The sequence below is a fragment of the Falco naumanni genome, chromosome 12, assembly GCF_017639655.2.
Source record: "Falco naumanni isolate bFalNau1 chromosome 12, bFalNau1.pat, whole genome shotgun sequence".
NCBI classification, from domain to species: Eukaryota; Metazoa; Chordata; class Aves; order Falconiformes; family Falconidae; genus Falco; species Falco naumanni.
This window is the reverse complement of record NC_054065.1, coordinates 21562898-21590142: the sequence shown is the minus strand read 5'-3', so window position 1 is coordinate 21590142 and position 27245 is coordinate 21562898. Positions and strand designations below refer to the sequence as shown.

At 46.0% G+C, this 27245-nt stretch overlaps 1 protein-coding gene across 1 annotated transcript; it reads right to left on the bottom strand.

Moving 5' to 3' along the window:
- Nucleotides 1-15554: 15554 nt before the first annotated feature.
- On the bottom strand, nucleotides 15555-25980 carry SERTAD4 (SERTA domain containing 4). The gene is made up of 4 exons (XM_040612349.1): nucleotides 21009-25980; nucleotides 20549-20714; nucleotides 20000-20115; nucleotides 15555-16812 (listed from the first exon to the last, which is right to left on the bottom strand). Exons 2-4 carry the CDS (start codon nucleotides 20697-20699, stop codon nucleotides 16051-16053), a joined length of 1029 nt encoding a protein of 342 aa, XP_040468283.1. The 5' UTR covers nucleotides 20700-20714; nucleotides 21009-25980; the 3' UTR covers nucleotides 15555-16050.
- Nucleotides 25981-27245: the final 1265 nt, after the last annotated feature.

The window sequence follows — 27245 nt, the reverse complement described above, 5'->3', positions numbered from 1 at the left end:
GTAGAGGACTTGGGAATGAGGTTGTGACTGAAAAGATGGAGGGAGGGAAGGTGCCGTTTTTCTTTTTTTCCTCACTATCTAATCTGCTTTAATTGGTTATAAATCAGTTTTCCCCAAGCTGAGTCTGCTTTGCCCCTAACAGTAATTGGTAAGTGATCTCCCCGTCTTTATCCTGACCTGTGAGCTTTTCTTCATCTTATTTTCTCCCCAGACCTGTTAAGGAGGGGGAGTGAGAGCACAGCTGGGTGGGCAGCTGGCAGCTGGCCACGGTCAACTGACCACAATCATAAATTGGACTAGCCACGGGAGAGAAAGAAGAGAGCAGTTACCCTGACATTGCAGTCCAGACCTGGTGGTCATGATGCTTCCTGATGAACTGGGCCATTATCTGTGGATTGCCCTGGACACAGAGCACCACTTCAACATGTGTTCATCACGAGGCTGAATTTGTGAGTTTGGAAGTTAGTTATGTGCAAGGACAAAGCTATCCCTGCCTCCTGACCAGAGACAATGTTCTTAAATAGGACAAGATCTTTCCTGAAGAAGTCCAGTAAAAGTCCACTGAAGGGAAAGATCATGAAAAAAATCAGGAAAGGCACAGATCAGTGATCTGCAACATAACTAGGAAGATGGTGAAAAGACATCCCTTTTTGAGGCTGCTAAGAAAGCCAGTTAAAAATATTGGGGTGGTTTTAGTTCATAACTTTTGTTAACCAGTGTATCTGTTGGCAGATGCTGCATTACTAACACGCTCCTATACCCTTTCTACCTAGGACTGCTTTAGCCTGACTTCCAACTCCACTGCTTAAGAATGCCAGGCAAGCGCATAAACTGCCTCTGCTCTGTGGCTGAATGCAGCAGAGAATTTATTAAAGAAATGCAAAAGGAAGATCATCTCTGGATATAGCCCATGCAAAAACTAACTTGCCATAACACAGCCCTGAAAAGCACTGCTAGCAAAATACTCTGGTATGTTACAGCATCCTTCAAACTTGTATAAAAGCTGCTTTATTGCTAATCTCAGTTTACTCTATTCCCAGACATAACTGAATTGTGGGTTTTTTATGGGTTGTCCGGCCTCCCCAGTAGGTGTTCTGGGCCATCATTAAGGCTGGGTAAGGCAGAGCTCTTCATTTTTTTTCTTTCTTTTTTTTTTTGCAGAGCTTCTTTCTAGACTTTTATCAGCTGATCTGCAGAAGATGCAGAATGATATGCAGTCCCTCTCCTGAAGCAGTCCGTGGATAACCATCCACTTCCTCCTGCAGCCACCAGCGATGCGTCAGGGGCTGGGGAGGCTGGACAGTATTACTAGCATTGCACTGTCTCCCAAGACCCAACTGCCTCCAAGCCTCCCCCTTTACACCTTAAAAGCAACATTGGGAAGAAAATGAACTCACATAGAAAACCCACTTGCAATCTTCAGATGATGAGGTTGTTTCTGGGTGAAAAAAAACCATCCAAACTCAGAATGACAGACTTTGTAAGCAAAAGTAAAAAAAAGAAGCAGCTTTGACTGCTTCCCATGCTCGACACAGCAAAAAATCCCATGAGAAGCTCATCCATTCATACCCAGAAATTGCTCGTGTTACTAATGTGCATAATCTGGATGCAAAAAATCATCAAGACATTAGTGCATTCTTGAACCATATCCTGTCATAGTCATTGAGGCAAGCACAGAAAAAAACCTATCAACTTTTCTGCAAAAAAATCACTGCTTTTGTCTGTGCTGCATGTAGTGAGCATGGAATACTAAATTTGCAAGGGAAGTCAGACTTACCCAATTTTTTTCTCAGGACCCTTTGGTAATGTGCAAAGAAAGGGGAATTATTAATAAAAATGTTCAGAAAGTTGGAGTTAAGATAAGAATAGGGCAGGCCTCTCAGCTTCTGACTAGTCCATATGTATGGAAAAACACCATCATGGAGAAGACCAGTTTAAAGAAAACCAAAGGAAGAGTGATGTGAAACTGGTGGTGAAATAAAAGTGAGAATGAAATTAAAATACGGAAACTCTAATGAGAAGCTGCTTGTCCATGTCAGAGGAGGGAGGCAGAAAGTTTCAGAGAAATAGGTTTGAATTCATGACCCATTTACGGCACACTTCTCTCCCCTTTCTGCGTTCTTCCAGTCCGCTGTTTGTGGCCCTTCCGCCAGTCACCATGTTCTCCAGTTTACATCCACCAACAAGCCTCTGATCAGAGAGGAAAGACACCAGTGCTATTTGCTTTCTTTGCACCTGCTCCACAAGTGAGGAAGAATAACAGGCCACAGCTCATCTGATGGCTCATTGCTTGGGAACCCATCAGACCAAAACTCAGTATTATTTCTGGGATATCCTTACAGTTTACAACCAGCAGGGTGATGCCGACGCAACTGCAGAAGTAATGGCTGTGCAAGCCTACACAGTGCCAGGGGGTTGCTAACAGATCTATAATTGTTTTTCAGAGTGACAAATCCGAATTTCTGAACTGCAGCTGCCTCTGCCACCTCAACGCTTTGTAGCTCATAAACCAGAGGAAGTGCTTCCTATCGCTCCAGGAAGGCAGCCTTATCAGCAGCTTGATCTCTTCTGACCAACTCGGTCTTCATCGCACCCAAGTCCCAACTTCTGCACTTGTAAAGAAATGGCAGGGGAGGATGCAAGGGAAAAATAGTGTAAGGAAAAATCAGCCTCTGTTCACACCCTTACATTCCAAAGGTCCGAAGCTATTTGTAATTGCTAGTCACTGTCACTGCTCTGGAAAAGAACCTGTCTGAATCACTATCTCTGTCTCTTGGCAGCAGCTTCTACAGTGGCACAAGGCAGAAACAAAGCAGCTGCATTTCAGATCTGTGCATTGTAGAGATACAAAGTTTGGACCCAGACCCAAACTTCTGCCTGAAAAATCATGGCTCCAAGCCCACTGGCAGGTGTAATTTTGGATTAAAAATCCTAGGTTTGTCCTCCTCTAGAGAACATAAAATTTCACTAGTTAGAAGCTTAACAAATGGTCTGAGCAGAGATTTCACAATGAATATGTGATGATTAATTGCAGGATCACAGAGATTAAAGGTGGGAAAGAGCTATTGGATCATTGTAGCCCTATGGCAATTGCTGAGTTGTTCTCTGTAGAGTATCTCACCCAGCACCTTGTCCAGGCTAGTTTTGAATGGCTCAAGCAAAGGCTCTCCTGGTTTCTTTCTGGAGGCTGTTCCACACTCAAGTGTATCTTGGTGATATTTACTTGGTATTTCACCTTGCTCCATTCTGTAACCAAAAGCCATCTTAAGTAGTCTTCTTTCCCAATGGTGTCTTTGTGTTGCTGTTTTCTGTCCTTACGTCGCTTTGTAAAGTCACATCTATTTTTCTGTTTGCTATCATTTCCCGTGATCAAGATCAGCAGAGATTAAATAGCATACTTTCACATATGCTATGCCCTTTCCAACCTCCATTAAACCAGTCTAGTCTTTCTTTGGACAAATGACCTTGAATTTCTGTGGTTTGACTCATCATATCATTTCCTGCTCCCGGTTTTGACTCTTCATGAGGTGCCAGCAAGACAGAGAGCAGGACCCACCAATAAATGAGATGCAAAGATACAAGAAAGGCTTTCTCAAGATAATATTTTTGTTATGGCTTAGTACGACAGGCAATAGATGCAGACTTGACCTGAGGCTCATGGATGGCTTCAGGTCAGTTCCTGCTCTGACATGGATCCCTAGGTTTTTTACTCTGCGCCCTGGGTTTAGGTATAAAGCGCTGCAGCTGGTGCCGATGAAAGGAAGTTTGATTCGGTCGTAATGTACAAAGCAGCACGCTGCAACTAACTTCACAGACAGAGGCCAGGAAAAATATGTTCCTCTCTTCAAGTCACGTTAATGGAATATTTTCTGCTGGATCAGGATCAAACATTGTAAGGTAGACATTGTCTAATACAGAGAAGGATGTGGGATGAACAAATGCCAGAGCGAACAGTCCTAATGACCCTTGCTTTAAAGAGCCCAGGGAACAAGACAGAACAAGGCCAGGACTCCAGGAAACAGCCCAGTGAATGTGCGTGCACATGTGTGTGTCATCCGACAGGCTACACCCAGCTCAGCTCCCTCTGGCATGCCAAACGGGGCCTACTGCTGCCTGCAGGCAGCGACCTCTGAGAGGTTTCACGTTCCCGTTCAGAGAAAATGACAGCGTAGCAGCTACACGGCTACACACACAGTTTTAACTCTAAGAGCTATCACAAATGCAAGCGCCTGGTGTTCATCCCAGCACTTCTAAATTTTCTGAATTCCCTGCTTACTGAAGGGTGAAATTAGACTCACGCTCACAACTTCCAGCTTGCGGAAAGCAGCTCGGAGCAGGTAGCAGAGGGTATGGTGCGCAGAGGATAAAAAAAGATGATTGTGGGTGCAGAGAAATATATTCCAGCAACAGACTTCGTTGTTGCAAAGTTCAGGCTGGGAATTTGCATATGGAAATTCTTTATGAAGGTACTCATATTAACAACCTGAATTGCACTCTTTAAGAGATTACAGCAGTTAGGGAGAGGTAAATGAGCTCTGTCAAAACAGGAACAGCTAAGTGATTCCCCAAAGCAGGATTGGGGCACACACCGTGGCAGACTTCCTCCATATTCTGGCACTGGCTAGGGAAATTATAGAGGTGTTTCTCCTCTGCTTCAAAGCAGAGGGTCTGGCAGAAGCTCTTGTCCAAAGATGTGGAGTTTGAAAGAATTTGAGTCAAAGCTGTGTTGATGCAAATTATTTAAAAAAAAAAAAAAAAAAGTTAAGGCTTTAGTTCAGACACCACCAAACCACCTCCAGTTTCCCAGGTTCAAAGGCAGGGGAGATGTCCTTTCAACAGCCTCTGAGCATCAGAGAGACTTTAGGAGGAGCAGAGCGTGGGCAGGAGGGCTGACCCATGGGGTCACCTGCAGCAGAGGGCTTGTGCCCAAGATGCATCTTCCTGTCGAAGCAGCTACCTCTGTGCCAGGTAGCCACATTTCTGGGAGCCTCAGCAAGACTGTGGCTCTTCTCCAAACAAACATGTTGCCATAAGGCAGCTGTTTCTTCCCCATTCAAGCAGAATCTGCATGTCCCACAGATGTCAGGTCCCAGTACAAATACAAGGACAAATGGACAGTCAGAGAAGACCATTTAGCTACACACAGGGTTGGGCATGGAGGTCCTTTGTACTGTGCAGATGTGGCTGTCACCAAACAGTTCCAAATATTTGCCGTTCCTTGTAGGTATCAGAAGCTGCATACAGATTCACCTACAGAAGGTCCACACACAGAACTCTGTGATCTTTCTAATCTTCTCCCATTTTCATGGAAGGTTACATCTTGCAGACCTCTGCAGCACTGGCTTGAAAGAAGTACAGTGGGTCTGGCAAGCATCAATGGTTTAAAGCACTGCAGACAGCTGCTCTCACTGACCCCAAAACCTTTTCAATCCTGCTTGATTTCTGTTTCTTCAGTTCAGCACTGTGAGGAAGATAAAATAACGACTCCATAGGTGTCCTGGTATGGTAATGGGCCATACCATAATGATCTCCTCTCATGAGCCTTGCCCAGGGGTCTGCCCCCATGCTGGGTTACTGATCTCACTGGAGGTATACCAGGGTGGGTTAGGTGCCCATCCTCTGCTCAGTCTGGCATGCTTTGCTTAAATTGACCATACTTCTTATGAAAGAGTGAAATTAGGATAAGAGAAGTCATAGAGCTTGTTTTTCCATGTAAGTAGTGTGAGCTGTAGAAAATGAACACTGGCAATGGATACAGTCAGTGAAGCTATATGGTTGTTATAGAAAGGAACAGCCCATTTTCTGGAGTTGTAGAAACAGGCTCAGAAAGAAAAGACCTGATGGTGCCCCTGCAAGACCTAGAGTAAGTGCCGTTGCAGATGCTAGGAAAGAGATTTTTCACGCATAGGACACACCATATTTATTACGGACAGAGCAGACTGTCTCAGGGTGTGTGACTGCACTCTAAGGACAGGCCTAAAGCACTGTGGGCTGGCACTGCCCCACGCTCCCAAACCTGCAGGGAGCTTACCTGAGATTCTTGCTTTTTCAACTCCTGCTTTTAAAAATTTCACCAGTGCTCTTGTGTGGTGTTTTATGCTCTAGGGCTGCAAAGAAGCATTCTCTGCTGTAAAAAAAGACCAGTCTGTTTAAATCTCTCCCACTCCCCAAAATGAATGAATATAAAGCATCACCAAATGACGCTCCCTACTGCTGAAACCATCAGCACCCTTTGTGTTTCCACGGACATATTTTCCTTATAAAAACCAGTTCTGTCTTCTCCGCTGCTACATGAAAGGCTCAAACAAATGTCAGAAAACTGACTGACAGACTGTACAGGCAAAGCAGAGAACCTGAGTGTGTTCAGGGGCTGTCAAATGCACAAAGTAAACAAAAGAATAGATCTATGTAATTTTTCTTCACAAATCTCTTTCAACTACAACACTTATTTTAGATGTTACCTGTGAAGGAAAGTGCAGCACAGTGTCAGTGTGTTTTAAATGTAAAAAGTCCCATTAGTTTTTGACAAATATGTTTCTCTGATAAACTTTATTATAACTATCAGAGGCACAAAGCCTAAACAACACTGTGTTTTTAGTAAATGAAAGTTATGGCTTCCTGAAACTACCACAACCATTTAACAACCATAACATGTTATTGTAATTCCCTGGTTTTGTCCTTCCTCAAAGCCTATCTCTGGGTCTTCCACCGAGTTCTCTGTTAGAGGCTCAGCAGCCTCTCTATCCCATGCACAACCAGGACAGAGCATTAGGATCTTCTGTGCTCTTTGCTCAACTGCCATCTCCCTGCTTGGTGAGATTGTGCTCACCAGATACAAATATCTGGGTGAAGCGTATTCAGGTTTTGAAGAAATCACCACCACCATGGATGACAAAGTTTACACAGCTCCCTGCTGCAACACAGGCTGCCTGCAGGGCTGACAGAGCCATCCTCCTAAACTGGGATTTACTCTCCTGCCCTGCCAGGGACTCTCAATCCAAGGGAGCAAGAGAAAGAGTTGCATATGCAGGTTAGATTTTAAATCTCTCTTTCTGACAGCATGATGCAGCTGCGTGCTGCAAGCACGCCTGACAGACGTTGGACCCACGGGAGGATCAGCTGTGAAAAGCCTTTCCTGGGATATTTTTGCTCCTTTTACTTCATTCTCTGCATTTCTTCTAACTCCTGGTGAGGGTAATTTTCCTCAGCCAAAAAGCAGACAAAAGAAGGAAGTAAATGGAAGACAGAGGTACGCTGCAGTGAGTGGGCAGCCTGACCACAGGTGGGCACAGGGCATGTAAGCAGCACAAAGCAGCTTATTTCACAAGAGGCAGGGAAGGGAGAACAGGTTTTGCAAACATCACAGGCCATAGCAGGCTCTGTCCAACCTCTGCCATGGGGCAGCTTTGCAGCAATCAAGCCAGGCAGGAGAGGAGCGCACCACACCTGGAAGCACCCAAGGGAAGGCACCCAGACAGGGCGAGCAGCTTTCTGCAGGGTTTGTAACCTCCTGTGCAACTAATCCAATACAAATCACCAATGCCCCCACAGCACGGCTTTGCCATTTGCAAATGAGGAAAACGGAGTAAAACATGAAGTGTTTGCACCCACAACCTTTTCCTTGGTAACCCACTGCCCACATGTGGCCCATACATCTCTGGGCTGAAAGGGGCAGAAAGCTGCTGCTGGGGAGGCTGGGCCATCCAGCCCCTGTCTGCTGGCACAAGCCCACATGCCCCACACACCCCAGTCCATCAGCCCATCAGCCCCTGTATGCCAGGGAGAAATGGCCCTGCTTCCCCCTTGGACCCTCCTGCCAGCCGGCGAGAACAGCGCTCCTTGGCCATGCGTGCCAGACAGCCACACTGATGGCCACCAGCACCTGGGTTTAGATGACTGCACTTGCAGCCCAGCTACGCTCAAAACATTGAGGTTTTCTATATTTGCAATTGGAGTATTCAAATTGTTTTCACTTTAAAGGTGAGGAGATCTACCTATTTTCATTTTATTTTGTGTTTTTCCGGTTCTACCTGGAATTGAGATTTATGTAACATGCAATCGAATATGTCAAGGTATCTGAAGGCTCAAAATGCACAATGCAATACTATAATATAGTTCTTTGTTATGCTAATTATTTCTTCCCAGCTGCTCCTGCAAGGAGTGCCAGCCCGACCTATCAAAGGGGAACAAAACCTCTAGGCGAGCTTTCTGCTGCAAGGTCCCTTACCTCTGTGCTCAAGGGGCTGGGGCTGCATCTCTTCTGGCACCTGTAAACCAAGCTAAGAGCTAAAACAAAACAATTTCATATTGCAGCTCCACTACCACTGGGAATATAAGCTAGGAATTAAAAAGTGATACCCTCTTGACAGTCAGGTTGCCATGATTTACATTTTTCTCTCAGGTCCCCTCCCCCTCCACATGCATCTTCTCAGCACTTCTGAGCAAAGGGGAAAAATGAGGCAGTGTGGGAAAACATCCAGTCAAACCTCAGAGGCTCCAACGAGGTTCTGATTTTGGCACCCACCAGGGCAGCGCTGTGTGATCAGGAAGGATTTTTAGTGTGCGGGTGTCAGATTCATGACAGCCAGAAAATGCTGTGGTTGCATTATTTAGATTAAAATTAAGTTCCCAAATAATAACATTTTTTTAAAAGGTTTAATATATTTGAAACTAAAAGAATAAAATTATCAGCCTAGCTGCCTTTCTATTATTTATGTTGCTATTCAGTTAAAAAAGACTTTGTCTTGTCCCTGTGTTTCTAGAGCCTAGAAAGATATTTTATTGATAGCACATGGAAATATTCAAAGGGAAAAAGGAGCTTTGGCAGCTGGAAACATACTACTGGGGGCCACTGGCAGCTTGAGAGGCTCAGAAGACCACTGGGAATGTGGGGCAAGCTCGTTAGCTGAATTCCTTATTTATAATGGTCACTAGTGAAATACCTCAAAAGCTGACATTACACTGTCATCTTTAAGCCTCAGAATTAGCAAACGGGCACTTCAACGTGTGGATAAATTCATACAATAAAAATCCTCGTCTCAGCCTGCATGCCGAATAAGTAAAATGATCTGACAGTAGCTTATGCCCTACTCATATTTTAAAATTTTCTTCATGACTGTGATGACTATACAGGTTATTTTAAGGTTTCAGTATTGGAGCAATTCTTCAGTGAAGGTACGTTTCAGGATTGCATTAACACTACACACCTTGCTTCTCACAGCAAACACAAAATGAAATTTGCCACTATTACACTAATTAGCCTGCTGGTAAACCAGAATCCAATCTGTCACACAGAGGAAGGGGTCAAAGAGGAAAAAATATGTATTCAGCCTCCGCAGGTAGAATGTAGGCTGCTCAAGATTTAAAACTTAGTCAAAATGTATTTTCAGGATGATAATAATAATAATAATTATAATATTAATAGAAACTGAGAAATGTAGGTCACTTTGGTCATACTTGTTGAGACTCACAGAAGATAAATTTGAGGAAAACATAATACTGAAAGTACATTACGTTTTCAGGGTAGCAACACTTAATGTATGTGCACTGTCTGATGATTTGTAATATAAAGGGCAATTGCACTTTGAGCCAAACCCACACTACTTTATTCAAAGGAATAAATGGCCCCATGGCGGCCATATGGCTAAGAGGATGTGGCTGGTAAGTGGGGTCTACTCACAGAAATAAGCACAGAGGATTTCACCCTGAAAGAGCAATGGATGGAGGCAAATAAAAAAAATTACAAGGGCTTTTAGGGTCAATGAAGGAATGGAGCACAGGTTTGACATATATACCGAGAGATGGAAACAATTTTGGAGTCAAGAATAAAATGGGATTTGAAAATAATCTGCGGCTCGACTCCAACTCCCACTGACAGAGGCTTTCCCTAACTAAATTGGTAAATACAGAGTAGCAGGTCCCACATGGCATCAGGTGGAGGAGTTAGATTGCCATTTGAAACTTGTTCTGATTAAGAAAATGAGGCAACCAACAATAACCAAAGGTGCAGATAGTCAGCTGATATAACCAGGCACAACTTCTCCAAGAATCAATGCCACAGCAGCATCTCATGCCAGCTGAGGGTCTGATCACCCGTCATCCAGCTGCAAAGCTTCTGAAATATCAGCCAGCAAACTGCCAGAGGGCATTTGGCACCAGTCATAATCCACAAGTGAAAACGCTGTATTAGAAACATAAGGCAGGGAGAGGACAGTGGAAGTGATGTTGTGGGGTCCCTCTGAGCTTGCTGGGGCCGTGCAGCTGTGACAGTTTCTAGTGGAGGAGGCACAGTCACCAACTGCTGCCATGCTGTCACCCTCCTTTGCAATGGCCAGGGCCTTTATTTGTTTCAGGAGGCAGACACAGCCCCCAGTACAGAAAGATGAGCCTGAGGGGGTATTCCACAGGGAAAATAGCATTGCAGGAGGTAGCACTAAATGGACCGACCTTGAGCAGACAGACCATTTATCTCCTTTCTGCAATCCCAGTATGACAGATTAGATGCTCTCTGCAGTAAATTGGAAAATGATGCTGCATTAATTGAGAATAATTAGTAGCCATAGAAGACAAGTTATTTGTCAAATTCAGTATCTCCCTGTTTTGGGGGTTGTGTTGGGGTTTAGATTTTCTTGCTCGTCACACATACTTCTGAGTGCACGCAGACCACCCATCTGTGACTTCTCCTCACGCTCCCTGCATTCCTCAGAGGGAGAACTTGAACACAGAGATTAGAAGTTAATGCACTTGCCTACCTGGCCTTTCAGCTGGATCTGGTGAAAAAGCTTTGCATACCCTTCAGTCTGCACAACATTTGCAAAGCTGAGGAACTGAAACTCCACCTTCCCCAACCTGCATTCACTTCCTTGCTATGACTTAAAGACTAGGGAGAGGAACAAGGGGCCAACTACAGCCCCAAGGGCAAATGTTTTCACATGATTACTCCCCTGGAGTTTAACCTAACCCTCCACACCTGACCCCGGGCCCCCTGACATGGAAAGCCACTGACCCTCGATGGTGAATTCAGTCTGGTCTTACAGGCACAGCTGCTTTGCTTCATGCTTTCTGTGGAGAGCCTACAGGAGTGAAGGTCTTGTCCTAACAGCCCTCAGCCCCAGGGCTGGTTTGCATTCAGTTCCCCAGTGCAGACCCGGCTGGCCGGGTACACCTCGTATTAGCAGCCTTAAACTGCGCAGGATTAACTGCTGCAAAGGCACTCGGCGCCCTGCCACGGCTGTGTTTACATTAGAGAAAACGGACCTCACAGAGACAGTTTGCAAACACCACAAGACGAACTTTTGTAAACTCCCTTGGTTTAGTCATCTTTCCCCATCTGTCAGAGAAGTTAAAGTGAGATTGAAAAAACACAGGAAATTACTGTGTATTCCAAGTAGTCGTGACTGAGCGGCTTGGCTGTTACATGGGATGCCTTGTGGAAGATTCACATTGCCCAACATTTCCAGCAAGATCCTCTGCAGCGCTTCCCTGGCTACGATCTTTTAGCAGGCTCTGCACACCCTGCCAGGAAAAGCCTCTGGGGTGCCTTGTGCAGCTGCAGAAAAACTCATCCCAGCGCTGAGGAGCCCAGAAGGTTACCTCCAGGAAGCAAGGGCAGCCCCTTTCTTCGAGGTTGCAAAGCAAGTGACAGGCAATGAAAAAGCTTAGGTCCCTTTGGGAGGCTTCCATGTGAGAGTTACGGTCACTGACTAAAATGCCAGATGCAATCCTTTACCCCACAGCAGCCTAAAACTTTATCTGATGTGACTGACTGGCTCTTTTTGTGATAAAACTTAAGAAACTTCTTTTATCGAGGTTCCCGGCAGAAATAAACAGCAACTGCATTTGCTACACCTCTGGCTATAGCCTGTATCTCAAGAAGGCAGTAAAAGGGCATGAGTTGAACACAGGCTAGAAATCACCTTCACGTCTCTGCTTTGGCCATAGCCCTTTCATCACCAGCTCACCACCATAGTGGATCTGAGCCACCAGCAGCTGGAAAGGCCATTTAGCTGGGTGGGTCACAACTGGCATGGGCATCCAGAAGGGCCACAAAGCAGCCAAGACACGTTGCGCCCTGGTTAGTTTAAATTCCCATTTAGCTCATGCTGCACCTCTGAACCAGCTCCCTGCTTCCCCTGTGGCAAACCCAAAGGGCGTGCCATCCAGTGTACCATGCCAGTGGCATGTTGTCACCTGCAGCGAGAGGACAGTCGATAGATGAGAGGCATAAAAGGAGGATGAAGGGCACACAGGAAGATGAAATGTGAGAACACATCTCTTTGTCACAACTTTACTTTGGGGTGTAAGACCTTCAAGACTGAAAGCAACACTTCATTTCTGCAGCTCAGCCAGCGTTTGTTTTCTCTGCGGAGCCAGCTGCTATGCTGGCATTGCAGATCAGTGCCAGCTGAGGCCATTTGACTGCCGGTTTAAATAACCTTGTTAAGCTGTTTCAACAGATTAGCTAATCCAGTAAAAACAGTAAAATTTGACCAAAACTATTAAGAATATATGACACACATTGATATTATGCTGAGTGTTTTGAAAAAGGAACATCATTTTTTCAACTCAAATGAACTATGCATATCCAAGGGAAATGTATTACCTGGTGGAAAGCGACTCTGAAGATAAAATGACACCTGCTCCTAGTGACAGTAAAATAGACCTGACAACATAAACATCTTTTCCTGTTGCTGTTTTCCATGTATTATTGAAGTATCATTATTAGCCTGCTGAAAGGCACAGTACTTCATAGTCCTACACTCTAGGAGCAAAGTATCTTATGATAAAAACAGCTGTCCCAGAGAGAAGCTCTTCTGTCCAGTTCTTCCAGGCAAGTAGGCCAGGATCAAGTGCGGGAGCATTCATTTAGCAGGTGTGTATGGGATGTGCAGATGAAAGGCATTAGTATAATCTTGGAAAAGAACTATTTCTTGAGAATCTGTGATACTAGCAAAACGTCCTTAGTACTGGAGTGTGTAATGGGGAAAAGGCCTATCAGGTTTACACTCTTCATATGCCATAAATCAAACCGAATTTAAACCATGAAATCTATTCAGCCCAGCCCAGGCTGGAAATCCTATCAAGGTCTATTTTATTTCTGGCAACTGGACAAAGGTGTTTCCAACTCCCTTTTCTAACATGAAATACCTTTGTCTCTTTTGAAGCAAACAGGATAATTCAGTGGACTCGCGAGTCCCATACATCTACTTTCAGTCTTTGCTATTATTTTGTGAGGCAGGGTCTAGAGAAAGGCATGAAAGACCACTTATCCTTAGGCCCACCTTCATTAGATGACATTTCATCTCTTACAGATCCTGATGACACTCAGTAACACTGTCCAGAGCGCTAACAGGTTAACTTCTAGGTGTCCCTGGAACTAAATAAGCTGGTAGAGAGGCCAGAATAGAGAGAGAGTTGTCCCACACATCACCTCAGTGCAAATTCAGCTCAGAAGACTCTGCAATGGGTTTTATGTGCAGGCTTGTTCTTGAAGACCAAGGAGCCCCTTTCAGCCACCCCAAAAGTGTTAGCTGATTTGTCATTTGAGCAGCATTTGGCCAGGCGTTTTCCTTGGCTATCTGTGCAAGTCCACGGAGAAGTCTGTTGCTTCTCGGTGCACCTTCAGACTGTCCTAATGGCCCCCGAAACCCCGCGAAGGCTGAGCTCTGTCCTGGACTCAGCTGGAGGTGCACAGTCAGCTGCGGTGCAACTTCTTCAGCAGCGAGCAGCTTGATTACATGGCATTTCCTTGGGTAAGGGAGAGGAACATGGGTGAAAGGACCCAGTAGCCATTGGAGATGTAAAATTAAAACGAAATTTGGTCATTTTAATAAATATATATCAAGGAAATTTCACTTTACTACAACACCACATTAGTATACAAGCATCTAATATTTAAGCTTAAAACATCAAGTGTTTATCAAATATTGGAAAAGAGCAGACATTACTAGACTATCTGGGTTAACACAAGAAAAATCAGTTTTTTTAAAAAATTGGTCCTTGTGGACAAATGTCTAAATGACGATCCTACTCATACACTGTATGAATGAGATCTATATTTAATATTATTATTATTAATAAAAAAGCCTCTGTCTTGGAGAAATCAGGTGGGACTTATACTTCATTTGTCATTCTTCACAATGATAACCCTTACAAACTTATCAGTTCCAACTCACCTGACTGCATAAAGGTTATCATTGATCTCTGTCCTACTCTCCTTGTGGTCACTTTGGCTGGGAAGGTGGGGGCAGCTTTTTCCTGTGACCACTGGGCTTAATCATCGAAACCGTCCAATTTGCAAACGAGACTGTGGGGTGCACGCACTATCCAAAATAGCCATGTCCCAGGAAGACCCAGGCCAAACCCATGAAACCCAGAGCAGGTCTCTGACCCAGAGACCTGGCTGACTCCAGCACCAAGCTGGGGCAGCCCACGGGGGTGGCCCTCTCGGGGACCCTTGTGCCCTGCACCAAGCTGGCTGCTCCCCCAGCAGAGGTGAATTTCGCCCTTTGGACAAGAATCAAGTGGAGAAGATGTCTCTTGAGTGCATGATGCTGTGGGAACAGACAGCTATTATGAGTCAGCCGTGGCTTGGATGTGGCTGTTTTACCAAGCACATCCTGCCAGTTGTTACAGGGACTGTGGGAACCAATTAATTTGGTGGATCTAATACTCACAATACTCTCGGTCCAACCTGGCTGATGTCTTCTGGGCATTTTAAACAGCACACTTTTGCAAACGGTCTACCTAGGGATGACTAAATGTTGTCCTTAGCCACTGAAATCTCAGCTCATTTCTCCAAAATGTTCTTTTTTAAAATTAAACTCCTTACATTCATTCAGATAAAATTGTGTTTATCACCACATTATTGATTAACATTGTGCTTTTTGCTTTCTTTTCTTGTCTTTTTTAAATCAACGGCAAAAGTCATAGAAAACTCCCGCATGCTTTTGCAATCTAAAGGAGAGAAATTATGCGAAACAGAATAAAGTATAAAACATGCCACTGGTTCATGAACTTCATTATACGAAGAGGGAAAAAAAAGAGCCCCAGCAACAGACAGTTGCCATAGAAACACTCAAGCATCGAATGCTTGTTTACAAGAGACATCTCTCTATTGTTTCTTCAATCCCTTCCGAAGGATGGCAAATCAAAAAGCAATTGAGCATCAAAAAGGAAGAACAGAGATGTTTGAATAGGAAGTTGAACTCAGTACTTCAAAGGTTAAAGGTTTCTAATAATATTGATCCACCCTGTGGGTTGGGTGGGGTTTTTTTTCTCTCTGTTTAGGTTAAATCCCTGCTGTATCACTGATTCATACTTAATTTTCACGCTGGCAAAAATTAAGACAAAAAGTAAGGCACCAAAAAAAAAACCTGCCCTGTATAAACAACAAGCCTCATTAGTTATTACAGCCGAGGTGAAAACATGCAAGTACTTGAGCTGCATGTGTTGTTTCTGGTTAAGATCCCATAAACAGGTTATTTCTTTATGCAATGTCCTATTTTGTCAGTTGAACAAGACGTTGAATCCAGGAATTCAAAAGTATCAGTACAAAAGATAAGGATGGTTTACTCCCAGTCCACGAAGACAGTCCTTTGTCAGAACAAATACTGAGTTATGAGGCGCACATCACCCTTGCTGGTAGTATCAATTTGTTTACCAGACTTCTAATTCCTTGGTAAACATAACAGAGGTTCTTCTTAATTAATGGCAGACTTCTTGGGGGCGGGGATATATAAAACGATATGTTTTCCCCATCTGGCTGATTGGTATTTTCAGTAATGAAACCTACACCATAGCTGTACAGACTATAGTGCTAAGCAGTAACGCAACTGCGTTCTTTATGAAGTCTCCGTATTTATAAATAGCCCGCTGATGGAGATCATAGAGATGCTTTACGCAATCTGCTCGCCAGTCATTTGAGACTATACATAACGTTTGTGGCATGATTGTTTCGTTTGTAGAAAACTATAAAAAATCCATTCAAAATAAAAATTTGATAGACAAATGAACATGCTGCGCATGCTTCAACAGAGCAAGAAAGATGCCTCATATTTTACTTCCTTTGCTGCAGCACATTTTATTACTTGGTAGAGATTCCTTTTTCCTTAAGGATTTTTTCCAAGATTCACTTACGTTGCTCTTGTCATTACATCCAGTCTCAAAATAGTCATAAAATTTGCCTTTACATTCGAGAGCATGGGTGCCTCTTACAGGTTCACAGTTTAGGGCGACGCCCTCTCGCTCGGGTTCATTACCTCCTTTATCGTCATTAAATTTTGCCTTTTCCTGATTACTGTAAGACCTGGTATTAGTGATGAATATTTCATTAGCAGGTATCTGGTCATCACTCCTGTAAGAAGGGGCACTGCCAATGTCATAATCCACCTGCTGGGAACAGCTTGGCAAAGAAATGGAGGGGGGGGAGGAGGAGGAAGAGGAGGAGGAGGAGGAAGAGGAGGAAGTATTTTCTGCACTAGCATTAACAGAGTAGGGTAGATTTAAATAGTGACTGCCACACTCTTGATAGAAGCAGCATGTGTGGAGCTTCTCATACTCTTCCTTTGCCATCCGAAGGCGTTTTCTGTATGGACAGTCCTGAGGCACAAACCACTCTTGTGGCGAGGTGCCACTGAAGGAGCAGGCGGAGAAGCACCAGTTGTTCTGCATGATGATCTCTCCGTGGATTCTCTTCATTAGATTGTTGATGAGGACGGATCTCCGCAGGTAGACTTCAGGATCATCAATGAATTTCAGCTTTTCCAAAGACATGTAAAGAATATGGGCCCGCTCCTCAAACACGGAGATTGTCTGAAAATGCAAGACAGAAGATACAGAACTGAAGGCAACCGGTTTTGTTCCAAGCAAGAAGAAAGAAAATGAAGCAAAGTATTCCCCCTGTGCCACTAGTTATTCTCTTTCTGAGGCACCAAAATCTGGCTTTTCATTTTGCACCCCCATGTAGCTGGGGACCCGCTTTTGCTTGGTCACAGCATTCACCCAGGTTTAGGAGGTGAGGAGCTGAGCACTACACCACAGAGGCAACTGCAGGGCACGAACCCGGAATGGCAGAGTAAAATCCAGACGCACAGATCTGGCTCTGTTGGCATGTGGGGTTAGAACATAAAATTGTTGTGCAGTTTTGCTCCAGTGATAGCTAGGAGCTTTTTGATGTAAATGGAGCCAATTCCATCGCCCCTGTGGGGCTTCTACAAAGCTCTAAAGCAAAGCGAAGGTCCCCTCCTGAAGCCTCAAAGTTTGCAAGACACAGCCAGCAGCCATCACCTCACACAGCAAGTGTCCAAGCATTTCATCCACTGCCAGTGGAAGAGGCCCTCCAGCGAGGAGGTCTCCATTTGCCAAGCTCCCTTACACTGCTCTTGTGTACGAAAGCACATGCAGGGAGGGAGGCAGGGAGAAACCCATCTCAAAGCATCACAGCATCTGGAGAGCAGCTGTTGGCCTGTGTACTACACCCTGTGCTCTACAGGACCGGTGGGAACGCAGATAGGCAGGGACAAGGTCAGGAAACGGAGAGAGGATAGGGATTTGCAGAAATCCTGGCTGGACGCCCATAGATTTGTTCTCCCTTCCATGGTCCTTCCAGGGCTCCCTTTCTCAGCACTGGCAGCACGAGCAGGTTACTGCCCCCGGGAGGCCCCAGATTCTGCGCTGTAATCGCTACCCTGGGAATCAAAATAGAGGGGGCAATGCATGCTACTGTAAGCACTATTAACTGATTTTCATTTTTAGTAAGAATTTGGTTTGCGTAGGAGGAGAGCAGCACAGCACAAAGAGAGACTGCTCTAAATCCCCCCCATCTGTGGCTTGATCATTCTTCCCTTTCCCACATGGTTACAGCATTTTTGCAGAGTGGAAGTCGTAGCTATGAGGACTGAAAGAGCTTAAAGCACAGCTGCTTTTCACATCCATTCAGCTCTCCCCAGCCCTCTAGCTCTTTCCACAGCCTGGTCCTGTCTGCAGGGCTTAGAAGCAGCACAGTGCCTCGTAAAAACAAAAATTGGCAGTCTTTTCATGTGAGTTCACAGCTGAAGCTCTTCTTTGTTAGAGAGAGTAATTTTCTATAATAAATGACTCATTTTAAATTATATTAAGCCTATAGGTTAATTTGCGTCCTTTATACCTGCTGCAGCAACAGTCAGTGAAGCCATAAAAGCCTGGAGCAAACCAGTAAGCCTTGAACTGTGATCCTTCTGGAGATACAACCCGGAGGGCCACCAGTAGGAACAAGTTGTCAAAGGCTTTCTACTACAGATGTTTGCCAGCAACCCTCCAGAGAGACGCTCTAGGCCCTCGGTCTCACACTCACTATGGGACAAGTAATGTCAGAACATAACTCTTTCTTTACTGGACAGCAGAGGTAAAAAAACATGTATAAGAAATTCAAAGAAACTCGGTGGGCATCCTCCCTGCCCCAGAGCTCAGCACTGCAAAGCAGAGAATGTATTTGTGCCAAACGGAAGAAACGGGTGACCCAGGGCTTGTGACATGGTAAACCTCTACAACAGCACAAAACAATGTTGAGGACAGGTCTGTTTTACCAATACCTCTACAACTGGCTTTTATGCTGTAAGAAAGGGATAACCAATTATTCTTCCCCTTTGCAAGGGAAATAGTCACTGATACAAAAATCCAACTATCTAGCCAAGAAAAAAAAAACAACCAACAACTGGCTGAAATCAGAGAGTGATGTGACATGTGGGAGACACACTCACTAACCAGAGCTCATTTCTCAACACCCTCGGTGCTATTTATTCATTGCTCTGGCAACAGACCAGACACCTTCTGGAATTAACGGTGGGGCAGTTTTTCACCTCCCTGGTCAGGTACTTATTCCCAGCCAACACTATTTGCAGCTGAAAATTCCTTTGGCTACTCTTAAGGTACTTGGGAAGCGAGCTCAGTGTTCCTGCTCGTTCCTCCTCTGCGGAAATCCCTCCAGGGAAATAGGATCCCACTGGGCAGACCTCCCTGCCCAGTGTCCCAGGTAGGGATGAGGCACTCAGCATTCCTTGCACCTCAGGCAGCTGCCTCTGCCACACAGGTAACGATCACCTATGAACTCGCACCACATCTTGACCTGTTCTAGCTTTCTGTCTCGGCGGCCCTGGTGGTACCGTTGCCTACCATAAGCTGTGCTTTAATCAGATTATACTGTATCCTCTCCATTACCAATAGTATGTGGGTAGCACTGGGCTGCCACAGGCCGGGTACGATCCAGCAAGGTAAAGATGGTGTCTCAAGGCACAGACTATCCTTAAGCGCATCACCCCAGGTGTTCCATCCCTTACAGGACTGAGCCCTTAATGAACAAGAGCGTAAAATCACTCGTAAAAACCCCTTAGATTTCAATTTATGTATTCACTGGCCTGGGAAATGTTTGCTCTAATCCCTCCCCTGCCAGCTTTCATTTAAAAAAATACTCTTTCATTTACTAATCTGTCCTTTTGGAGTTATTAGCTTTTTAATAAACAGGATTAAATACTGAAGCAGCTTGCACTCACTTTCCAAGTCCTGTCTTTCTAGAGGATCTGTAACCCATTTGGGGTACATGGAACCTATTACTGTTTTCTCCCCTGGAAAGAGTTTTGAACGAGGTGGGGGGCAGGGGGGAAATCATGGGCCCTTTTTATTTATATTCTTCCTCTCTGCTGTTTGAATGTTGTTACGGAGCTGTTTCTGTAAGCATGTTCTAAAAACTAACTAAGGACAAAAAAATCTGGAGGGAAAAAAAAAAAGTTATTCTCAGTGTTTCCATTTACAGTTGTTATAAATGAAGAAATGCCTCTGCTTCTTAAGCAATTTGATGACAATAAAACAATAAATGCGAACAAGTGACAACTATTTGTTTCTGCGCAAACAGCTGGATCATGCTCCTAATTTCAGCCGAGTATTTCAGCCTTCTGGAAATGGGTCAATCGAGTGTTACTAAGCATCTGAAACTCGGAGTAAAAATAATGACTATGAGAAAACATACTTTATGTGTACAGCTGCTGAGTGGTGGATGAAAATCCTCTTCTTCCACATATTTCCTTTTAAAGTATGTGATCTTGGATGTTGTTACAGGATTTGAAATTCCCCTGTAATGCGATCCTGCGGGTAATAAATCAGATATGACAAATGACATGCGGTTTGCCGGAGGTTCTCCAAACAAAATACTTTTCATTTCCCGTCGCGCTACGGGAGAACTCCACCGCATATTTTCACATTGGTTCGCAGCCACCAGAAAGGAGCCCCCACCTGACGGGCACGCTCCGCGCCGGCCCGGGCAGCCGAGGGCGAGTCACCGGGCGGCGCGGGGAGCGGCTGCGCCCCCAGGGCGCTCGGCTTCGGCAAAACTTTCGCTCCGGCACCGGGCGGCGGGCACCGGGCGGCAGCCTCCCGCGGTGCGTCCCCCGCCCCGGCTGCTGCGGCGCCCGGTGACCCCCGCGCACCTGCGGCCGCCCGGGCCGGCCCGCGGGAGCCCCCCCGCCCTCGGCCCGCGCCCCCGCCGCCGTCCCGCCGCCCCCATCGGCGCGGTGCCTACCTGCGGCGGGGGGCCCGGCGGCCGGCGGGGCGGCGGGGCCGGGGCGGCCGCAGCAGGGCGGCTCCCAGAGGGCGCGGTAGGCGGCGAGGTCGGCGGCTCCCTCGGCGGCGATGGGGCGGCCGAGCCGCTGCATGGGCAGCACCAGGGTCATCGCGGGCGCCAGCACCTGGAAGCGAAGCAGCGCGGTGAGCGCCCGGCACCCCGCCGCCCCCCCCGCTCGGTGCCCCCGCGGCGTCGCACCGCTGTGGACGCGCACATAGCAAATACCCGCGGATACGTCTGGCACGGGCACACTCTCCCCCGCTTTCCTTCTTACGGCAGGAAAATGACCGGAGCCCTCTCCCACAAAGGGCGCGGGGTCCTCGGCCACGGGAGTTGCTGCGCGCCCCCCCCCGCCCCGCTCCCGCCGGCCCCCGCCCCCCGGCCCCGCTCCCGCCGGCCCCCGGCCCCGCTCACACACCGGCACGGATCCGCTCACTCGCTTCCCATTTTCTGCCGGCGGTGTTGGCACGGCGCGCTCGGCACCGACGGCCCTGCGAGCCTGTGTGCCTGCGTGTGCCTGCGGTGCGTGTCTCCGTGTGTGTGCGCGCCGCGGGGTGTGCGAGTGCGTGTGTGTGTGTGTGTGTGCGAGAGAGCGCGCCCAGCAGTTAGGGATCGCGTTTCTTTCTTCTTTCTTCCCTCCCAAACGAAGCAGACAGCAGAGACTTAGGTAGTTGTTTCCACTAGCCCCGATCGGACTGAACTGGATCTGCCTCCAGTCAAAACACTGCGAGACTAAGACAGAAAATTGGCTCCGGTTTCAAGCCGTGAGTTGCAGTCCCACCGGAGCCAAGCACAACATCGGCGGAGCGGGCGGAATATTAAGCAGGAGCGGGGACTGGAGGGCCAGCGCCAGGCTGCGAGCTGCCTCCTGCCGCGCCAGCAGGCGGGAGGGGAGGGGAGGGAAGGGAGCAAACTTTCCGCGAGGGGCTAGGGATGAGTTCATAGTCACCTATTTCTTGGCAGAGGAGCGCTGAACAATGCGCCCAGACGCGGCCCGGCCCCTCCCTCTCCTTCCTCCTCCTCCTCCTCCTCTCTCGAAGAAAGCGGGCTGTAGTTCCCCTCGGAGGAAGGCGAGGGCCCGGGCGAGCAGCGGGAAGGAGGGGCCGCAGGTGGGCAGGTGGAATTTCAGCAATTGTTTGTGTTAGCAGCTGAGCGCTCTCGAACAAGAGGAAAAAATAAACCGCAGCAGAAGAGGGAGGAAAAATAAATCATTCACATCTGCCAGTTGTTTTCTTAAATCCTGGAAGAATGCACAAGGCTGCTACTTTATTGAGCAACGGGCTTCCAGCATGCGCTAACTTTCTGTTCCAGAGATGCCTGCACGCGTGGGTCTGCCCTGCGCTCCTCACTGGGGCAGAAGAGGGGAGACCAAGGGGGTACCAGCTGAAATCCCCAAGCAGCTGGCCTGTGAAGGCCGCCAGACCTCACCGCCATTGCACCGCAGGGTGCCTAAACCCCTTCCTCAGAATCAACCGACCGATCACGTGCTGCATGTGGCTCTCAGTCATTTTCTTGCAGTAGCCCATTAATGCCACCTTCGTTTTCCTGGGCAAAAAGACAATGACATGGGGGATGGCAAGCCGCTAGACTGGCCCTCTGGAAGTTATCCCTGCCACAGACAATATATATTATTTATTCCCCACACCTCTTTGTTACCAGTGGAATACTGACACATGGAAAGACTGCTCAAAACAACACGTGGGTCAGTCTGCTGACCTAAGAGCAGGGCCAAAAAGTGGCCCAAGCACCAGCTAAAAAGGCATATATATTGTGGCTGAAAAGATTACGCTGTCATTAGAAAGCACCCATGGACTCTTCTCATTAATCTGCACTGAGGAATCACTCACAGGGAGACATCAATCTTCTCACGTTGGCATGATGTCAACACTCAGTGTTTGTCCTTAGAGAATAAGGGTTGGAAGAAACTCACTGCTGCTTTGGGAAAGTCAGGATTTCTTTGCCTGTAATGAATTCGACATCTCTTTGTGGAATTTTTTAATGAGAACTGGAGATTTTGACTGTGCTTTTTTTTTTTTTTTTTTTCCGTATTTCATCACAAATAGGTCTTTCTATGCTTAAGCAGAAATGGGAAGGAAGGAGAGAAAGAGGGAAGGAGGGAGGGAAGGAAGGAAGGAACGAACGGAGGAGGGAAGGAACGAACAGAGGAGGGAAGGAAAGAAGTGTTGGGATGCCTTCTGTACAGTGCTGCTGATTTATCTGGGAAAAAACCCGAGTTCTCTGGACCACCAGTAAAGTAAATGAACTGCTTCTGCTATTTACAACATGCAAAATTAATAGCGGCAGGCCAGTTAACTTCCATAAACAGCTACTGTCCATGCACATTCTCTGTGTTTCCAAACTGTATAAAAACAAGGCATAAATATTAGAGCTTCCCAAGGAAAAAACAAAACAAAACAACCAACCAGAAAACTAAAGCCCCAAACCAAGCTTGTAGGACTCAGCATGCATTACAAAGCTGTATAGGTGGCACTCAGCTACATAATAAGCCTCATTTTGTAGCACAGGACTTGCTTCAGCACACAGAAGCTGAGAACCAGGCTTTTAAAAGGGCTTGTGGCTCTGGGCATGCTATTTGTTCCCGTTTGATTTTCAGAAGCACCGATTTCCAGCTGCTGTAAATGAGGGGGAAGGGAGCTGTGAGTACTCAGCACATGGGGAAAGTCAGCCTCCCTGAAGGTGGTTGGACATGGCAAAACTGAAAGCCTGAAGTATGAGGTGGTATTTACTGAAAAAGCGCTACCGGACCTAGCTTGACAAATAGGACCTCTGGCATTGCTCCTGAAGAGCCAACCTACTGTTTTTCCCCATTAAGGGTGGCAAAATCCACTCTCGAGTATCTTGCCAGAAGTCATACAGCAAATCAGCGTCAGAGCCAGAAATAGAACCAGATCTCATCGTCCCCCAGCCGTAAGCCCAACCCATTTCTATTACATTATCGTATGCAATGGAGGGATTTCATCCAAAATCCCGTTTGTTTCAATGAGACTTTGCAGAACAGCACACGCATTGTTACATTTCCATTAACGCCACTGGAAATAAAGGATGAAAGATGTACATTTGAGTATACAATGCATTTACTATACAAAATTACAGCAAAAGGTTGACACTGAGGGCTGGATTCAATTTTGAAAAATCCATTTGGGAGCCTTGCGTGGCCTTCAGTGGCATGGAAGCCAGGCACAGTTTTTATTGAACCCAGCCCTCCATCCTTAGGCTACCACAATTTTTCCATTTTGTCAGCCAAATGCACGCAGTGTGAGGACACCCTGAGGCATCTACAGCAGCCTGAAGGTTAAAATGTCAAACTTTTTCCGTGTGCAGTTTTACACAGTAAGACTACTACTATACATTGCTACGCTACTCCATTTGCTGGGGTTTTCACTCACTATTCCTCCAGAGCCATTATGATGTTAATGAGAGAACTGTAATGATGCCATTCACATTATAACAAGCCTGATGCGATGTCAGTGAAAAGGGCTCTTTATACAGTTCCAGAATGCCTCTAAAAACCCAAACTTAAATATAAAATGCTTGTGATGACAACAATGCTGCCGGTCTCACCAAGATCATTAAAGACAAGGGAATACACTTCAGATGGCTATTCCTTTCTTAACTCCTGGGTTTGTACCCAAGTATTGCAGTGGTTTCAGTCTTTATCGTATATTCGGGAGCGTTTCCATTGCATAACAACATGGCTTGAGGAAATCAGTGTTTCCTTACTGTACTACACCATTGTTAACATCTGGAATGCAGTGCTTAGAAAACAAAATTGCCATCATTTTGGTAGCTGTTACCTTTCTGGCTTTATAGAAAATTCACACTGCAGAAGTGATCAGAAATCCCCGCGCACAAGCACTGCATGCAGGCTGTGCAGACCCACAGTCTGAGAAAGCAAGTGACAGCCAGAAGAAAGGGAAAGGCATAATCACGTACCCAGACTAGTGAACATACATTAAAAACAACAAAACCCAACTATATCTCATGCAAACAATTCCAGCCTAACCTCATTGTAAACTACCTATTCTTTATGGTTGCTGCAACAAAAGTTTGGTATCACCAACTTAGCCGAGGGAGGCAGGGCATCCTGCGGGCAAAAGCGTCATGGAAGAGGGTATAAAGGCTCCCCTGGGAGCAGCAGATATGTGCCCGAGGATGCCAGCATCACTGGCGAAGGGAGCAGAGCCATGCAGTAGGGACAACGGTGGAGTGATGACAGCTAAGGCGGAGCTGAGACAACCTAGCATGTGAAAATAAAACACTAGATGCAGGCAAATAAGCAGGAAAGGCAGGCGGTGGATTGGCTCTGACCACAGCAGTGGATAGCGGAGAGGATGTTGGGAGCTTGTGTTTAAACAGATCAAATTGGCTGATATGTCACAAGTTCAAGGAGGAGGAAGTTACAAACAGAGATGGGAGATAACAAGGGCCTTGATTAAAATGTTTATTGTCTGGATAGATATGTGTGGAGTTGTAGTAACATTATGAATGAAGCAGTGGAAACACTGGGGACACTGAATCGCAGCACACTCCGGCAGCCCTGTCACATTATGGGAAAGCAGAGTGGCAAAGACGATCCCTGCGCTTAGGGCTCTGGAAGCTAGGCTGCCAGAAAGGGAAAAGCTTCTAGAATTGGCCATGTTGGATTTAAACTGAAAATTTGACTTCCAAGAGGCAGGCCATGGGTTGGGAGCAGACAGAGAGATCTCCTCCTTCTCTGTTGACATAAAACTGCCAAGAACGGCAGTATCCCATCGTGCCAGTGCAGAAAGGTCCCTGGCCTGTGGTGAGGTTGATGCAGAGCCACACACCGGAGACTGCAGGGAGGAGGCAGAGAGAAGAGGGGATGAGAACAGGTGGCAGCGAGACAGCGTGGGCCCCAGGCAGCGATGGCTTTATGTTCCTCCAGCTGCACCTCAGAAGCACATGTAACACTGTGTAACGTAAGCACGATAGAAGAACGAAAGGGTTAAGGCTGGCTGAAATAACTAGACTGGTAGAACAACAGGTCTGTGTGCCAACGGGGTCAATTCAGCTTTTCATCCTTTGGAGGTATAGATAAACTATAGACCTGCCAAGTCTAGTGTTTTTCCCTGTGTTTCTTGGCCCTCACTTCAGGGAATTTCAAGGAATGTACTGGCTTTTTCTTTTTGCTTTCTTTTTTCCCCCCCTTCTTTTTCTAGAGCTGGACTTACCATTTGGTGGAAAAGGAATTAACTTGATATGAGAAATTGATTTCTTTGTTAAGACACAGCCCTTCCTTGGAAGTGTTTCAAAGGTGTCTTATTTAACTTCTGTCCTAATGTAGATTATACAACTCCAGATGCTTGTGTGTCTTTCTCAAGACAGAATTCCAAGCAAATATTTATCTAACTTTCCCAATTCCCACATGCTAATTTTTTTTTTTTCTTTTCATATTTCTCACTTGAATCCTTCCCAGAAAGACTTTCTGAAGTTACTCTGTCCCAGTTTGTCAGAGTCCCCTGGTTTACTTAGCAGGCATTTTTCAGAGGAAAAAAAATGACAAAAAAAAAAAAATGTTCTTTTGAATTCTTAACAGTTGTGCTTTCTCCTGTTCTGGTTTCTATGAAGCAGAGCTAGAGAAGGTTTTTATAACTGACAGAAAAGAGGTTTCCTCTTTTGTTTCTTTGTAGGTATATGTCACCTATCAGTACTCTTGGTAGCCTATATGCAATGAACTCTTAAATAGTGGTTCTAACAGTTAGAGCTTGCCCCAGAAATTATGCAAATCTATGAATACAAGTAAATTTGCAGTCTTCTGGTTGTTTTTTTTGTTGTTTGGTTGTGGGGGTTTTTTTCCCCCCACAAGGCTCTGGCAGATATGAGGAAAGGTGGCATCAAGTTTACTGCAGCCATCTCCTGAAGGCTGCTTTGCCTGCCTGCTCAGGGAGAACAATAAAGCCCCATGGTATTTATTTCAGTAAGCATAAATATTTTTTCCAGTGTTCTTAGCCAAAATGTCTCGCATGCTCTCAGCCTCCACCCCACTGGTGGCTGCGTGGCCCTGCTAGACACATAAAGCTGTGTCCCAGATCCACTTAGCTCAGTGGGAGTTCAGTTTGCAAAATGTTTCAGTATCCTGAAGGTAAGAGGCGGTCCTATTGCTGCAAAGTGTAACTGACAGCATTTCTGATTAGTTAACCTTTGTAACGGGTTTTGACACTGATTATGTGTTAGATGTTGTTATTGGGACTGAAGTCAGAGAGAAAAAGGTGTCCCAGCAGTCAGGAAGGGCTGAGAAAAAGCAAAGCCCTTCTGTTACAGGAGACTTCCCAAATCACAAGGCACTTCTCGTCATTTGTTCTTTAAAAGGGACCAATTAAAACCGCTTCCCCACTTAACTTTCACTCTGGTGCAGCAGCACATGCATGTCACTGGCACCGTAATTTAGATGGTTTATGGGGTTAATTATATTGCCTTCTTCACTTTTTGTCTGTTGAAGAAAGTAAACAAAACTAACAAAAAAGTGTTTTGGAACAAAGAGCAAGTTGTCTCCCACTTTGCTGTGTGCTACTTTCTACGAAGAATGAGAGCTATTATTATTCTTTTACAAGTTTCCTTCTAAGGGAAATAAACACCAAAGGTAGGATTCCAAGGAAATGACTCACAACTATTG

Excerpts from the sequence above, each read along its gene's own strand:
- SERTAD4 (XM_040612349.1), bottom strand. The coding sequence starts at position 20,699 with ATGACCCTGGTGCTGCCCATGCAGCGGCTCGGCCGCCCCATCGCCGCC. Across the intron at positions 20,116-20,548 it reads CGCCGGGCCCCCCGCCGCAG|GATCGCATTACAGGGGAATT; the intron begins GTAGGCACCGCG and ends TATTACCCGCAG. Across the intron at positions 16,813-19,999 it reads TCAGCAGCTGTACACATAAA|ACAATCTCCGTGTTTGAGGA; the intron begins GTATGTTTTCTC and ends TTGCATTTTCAG.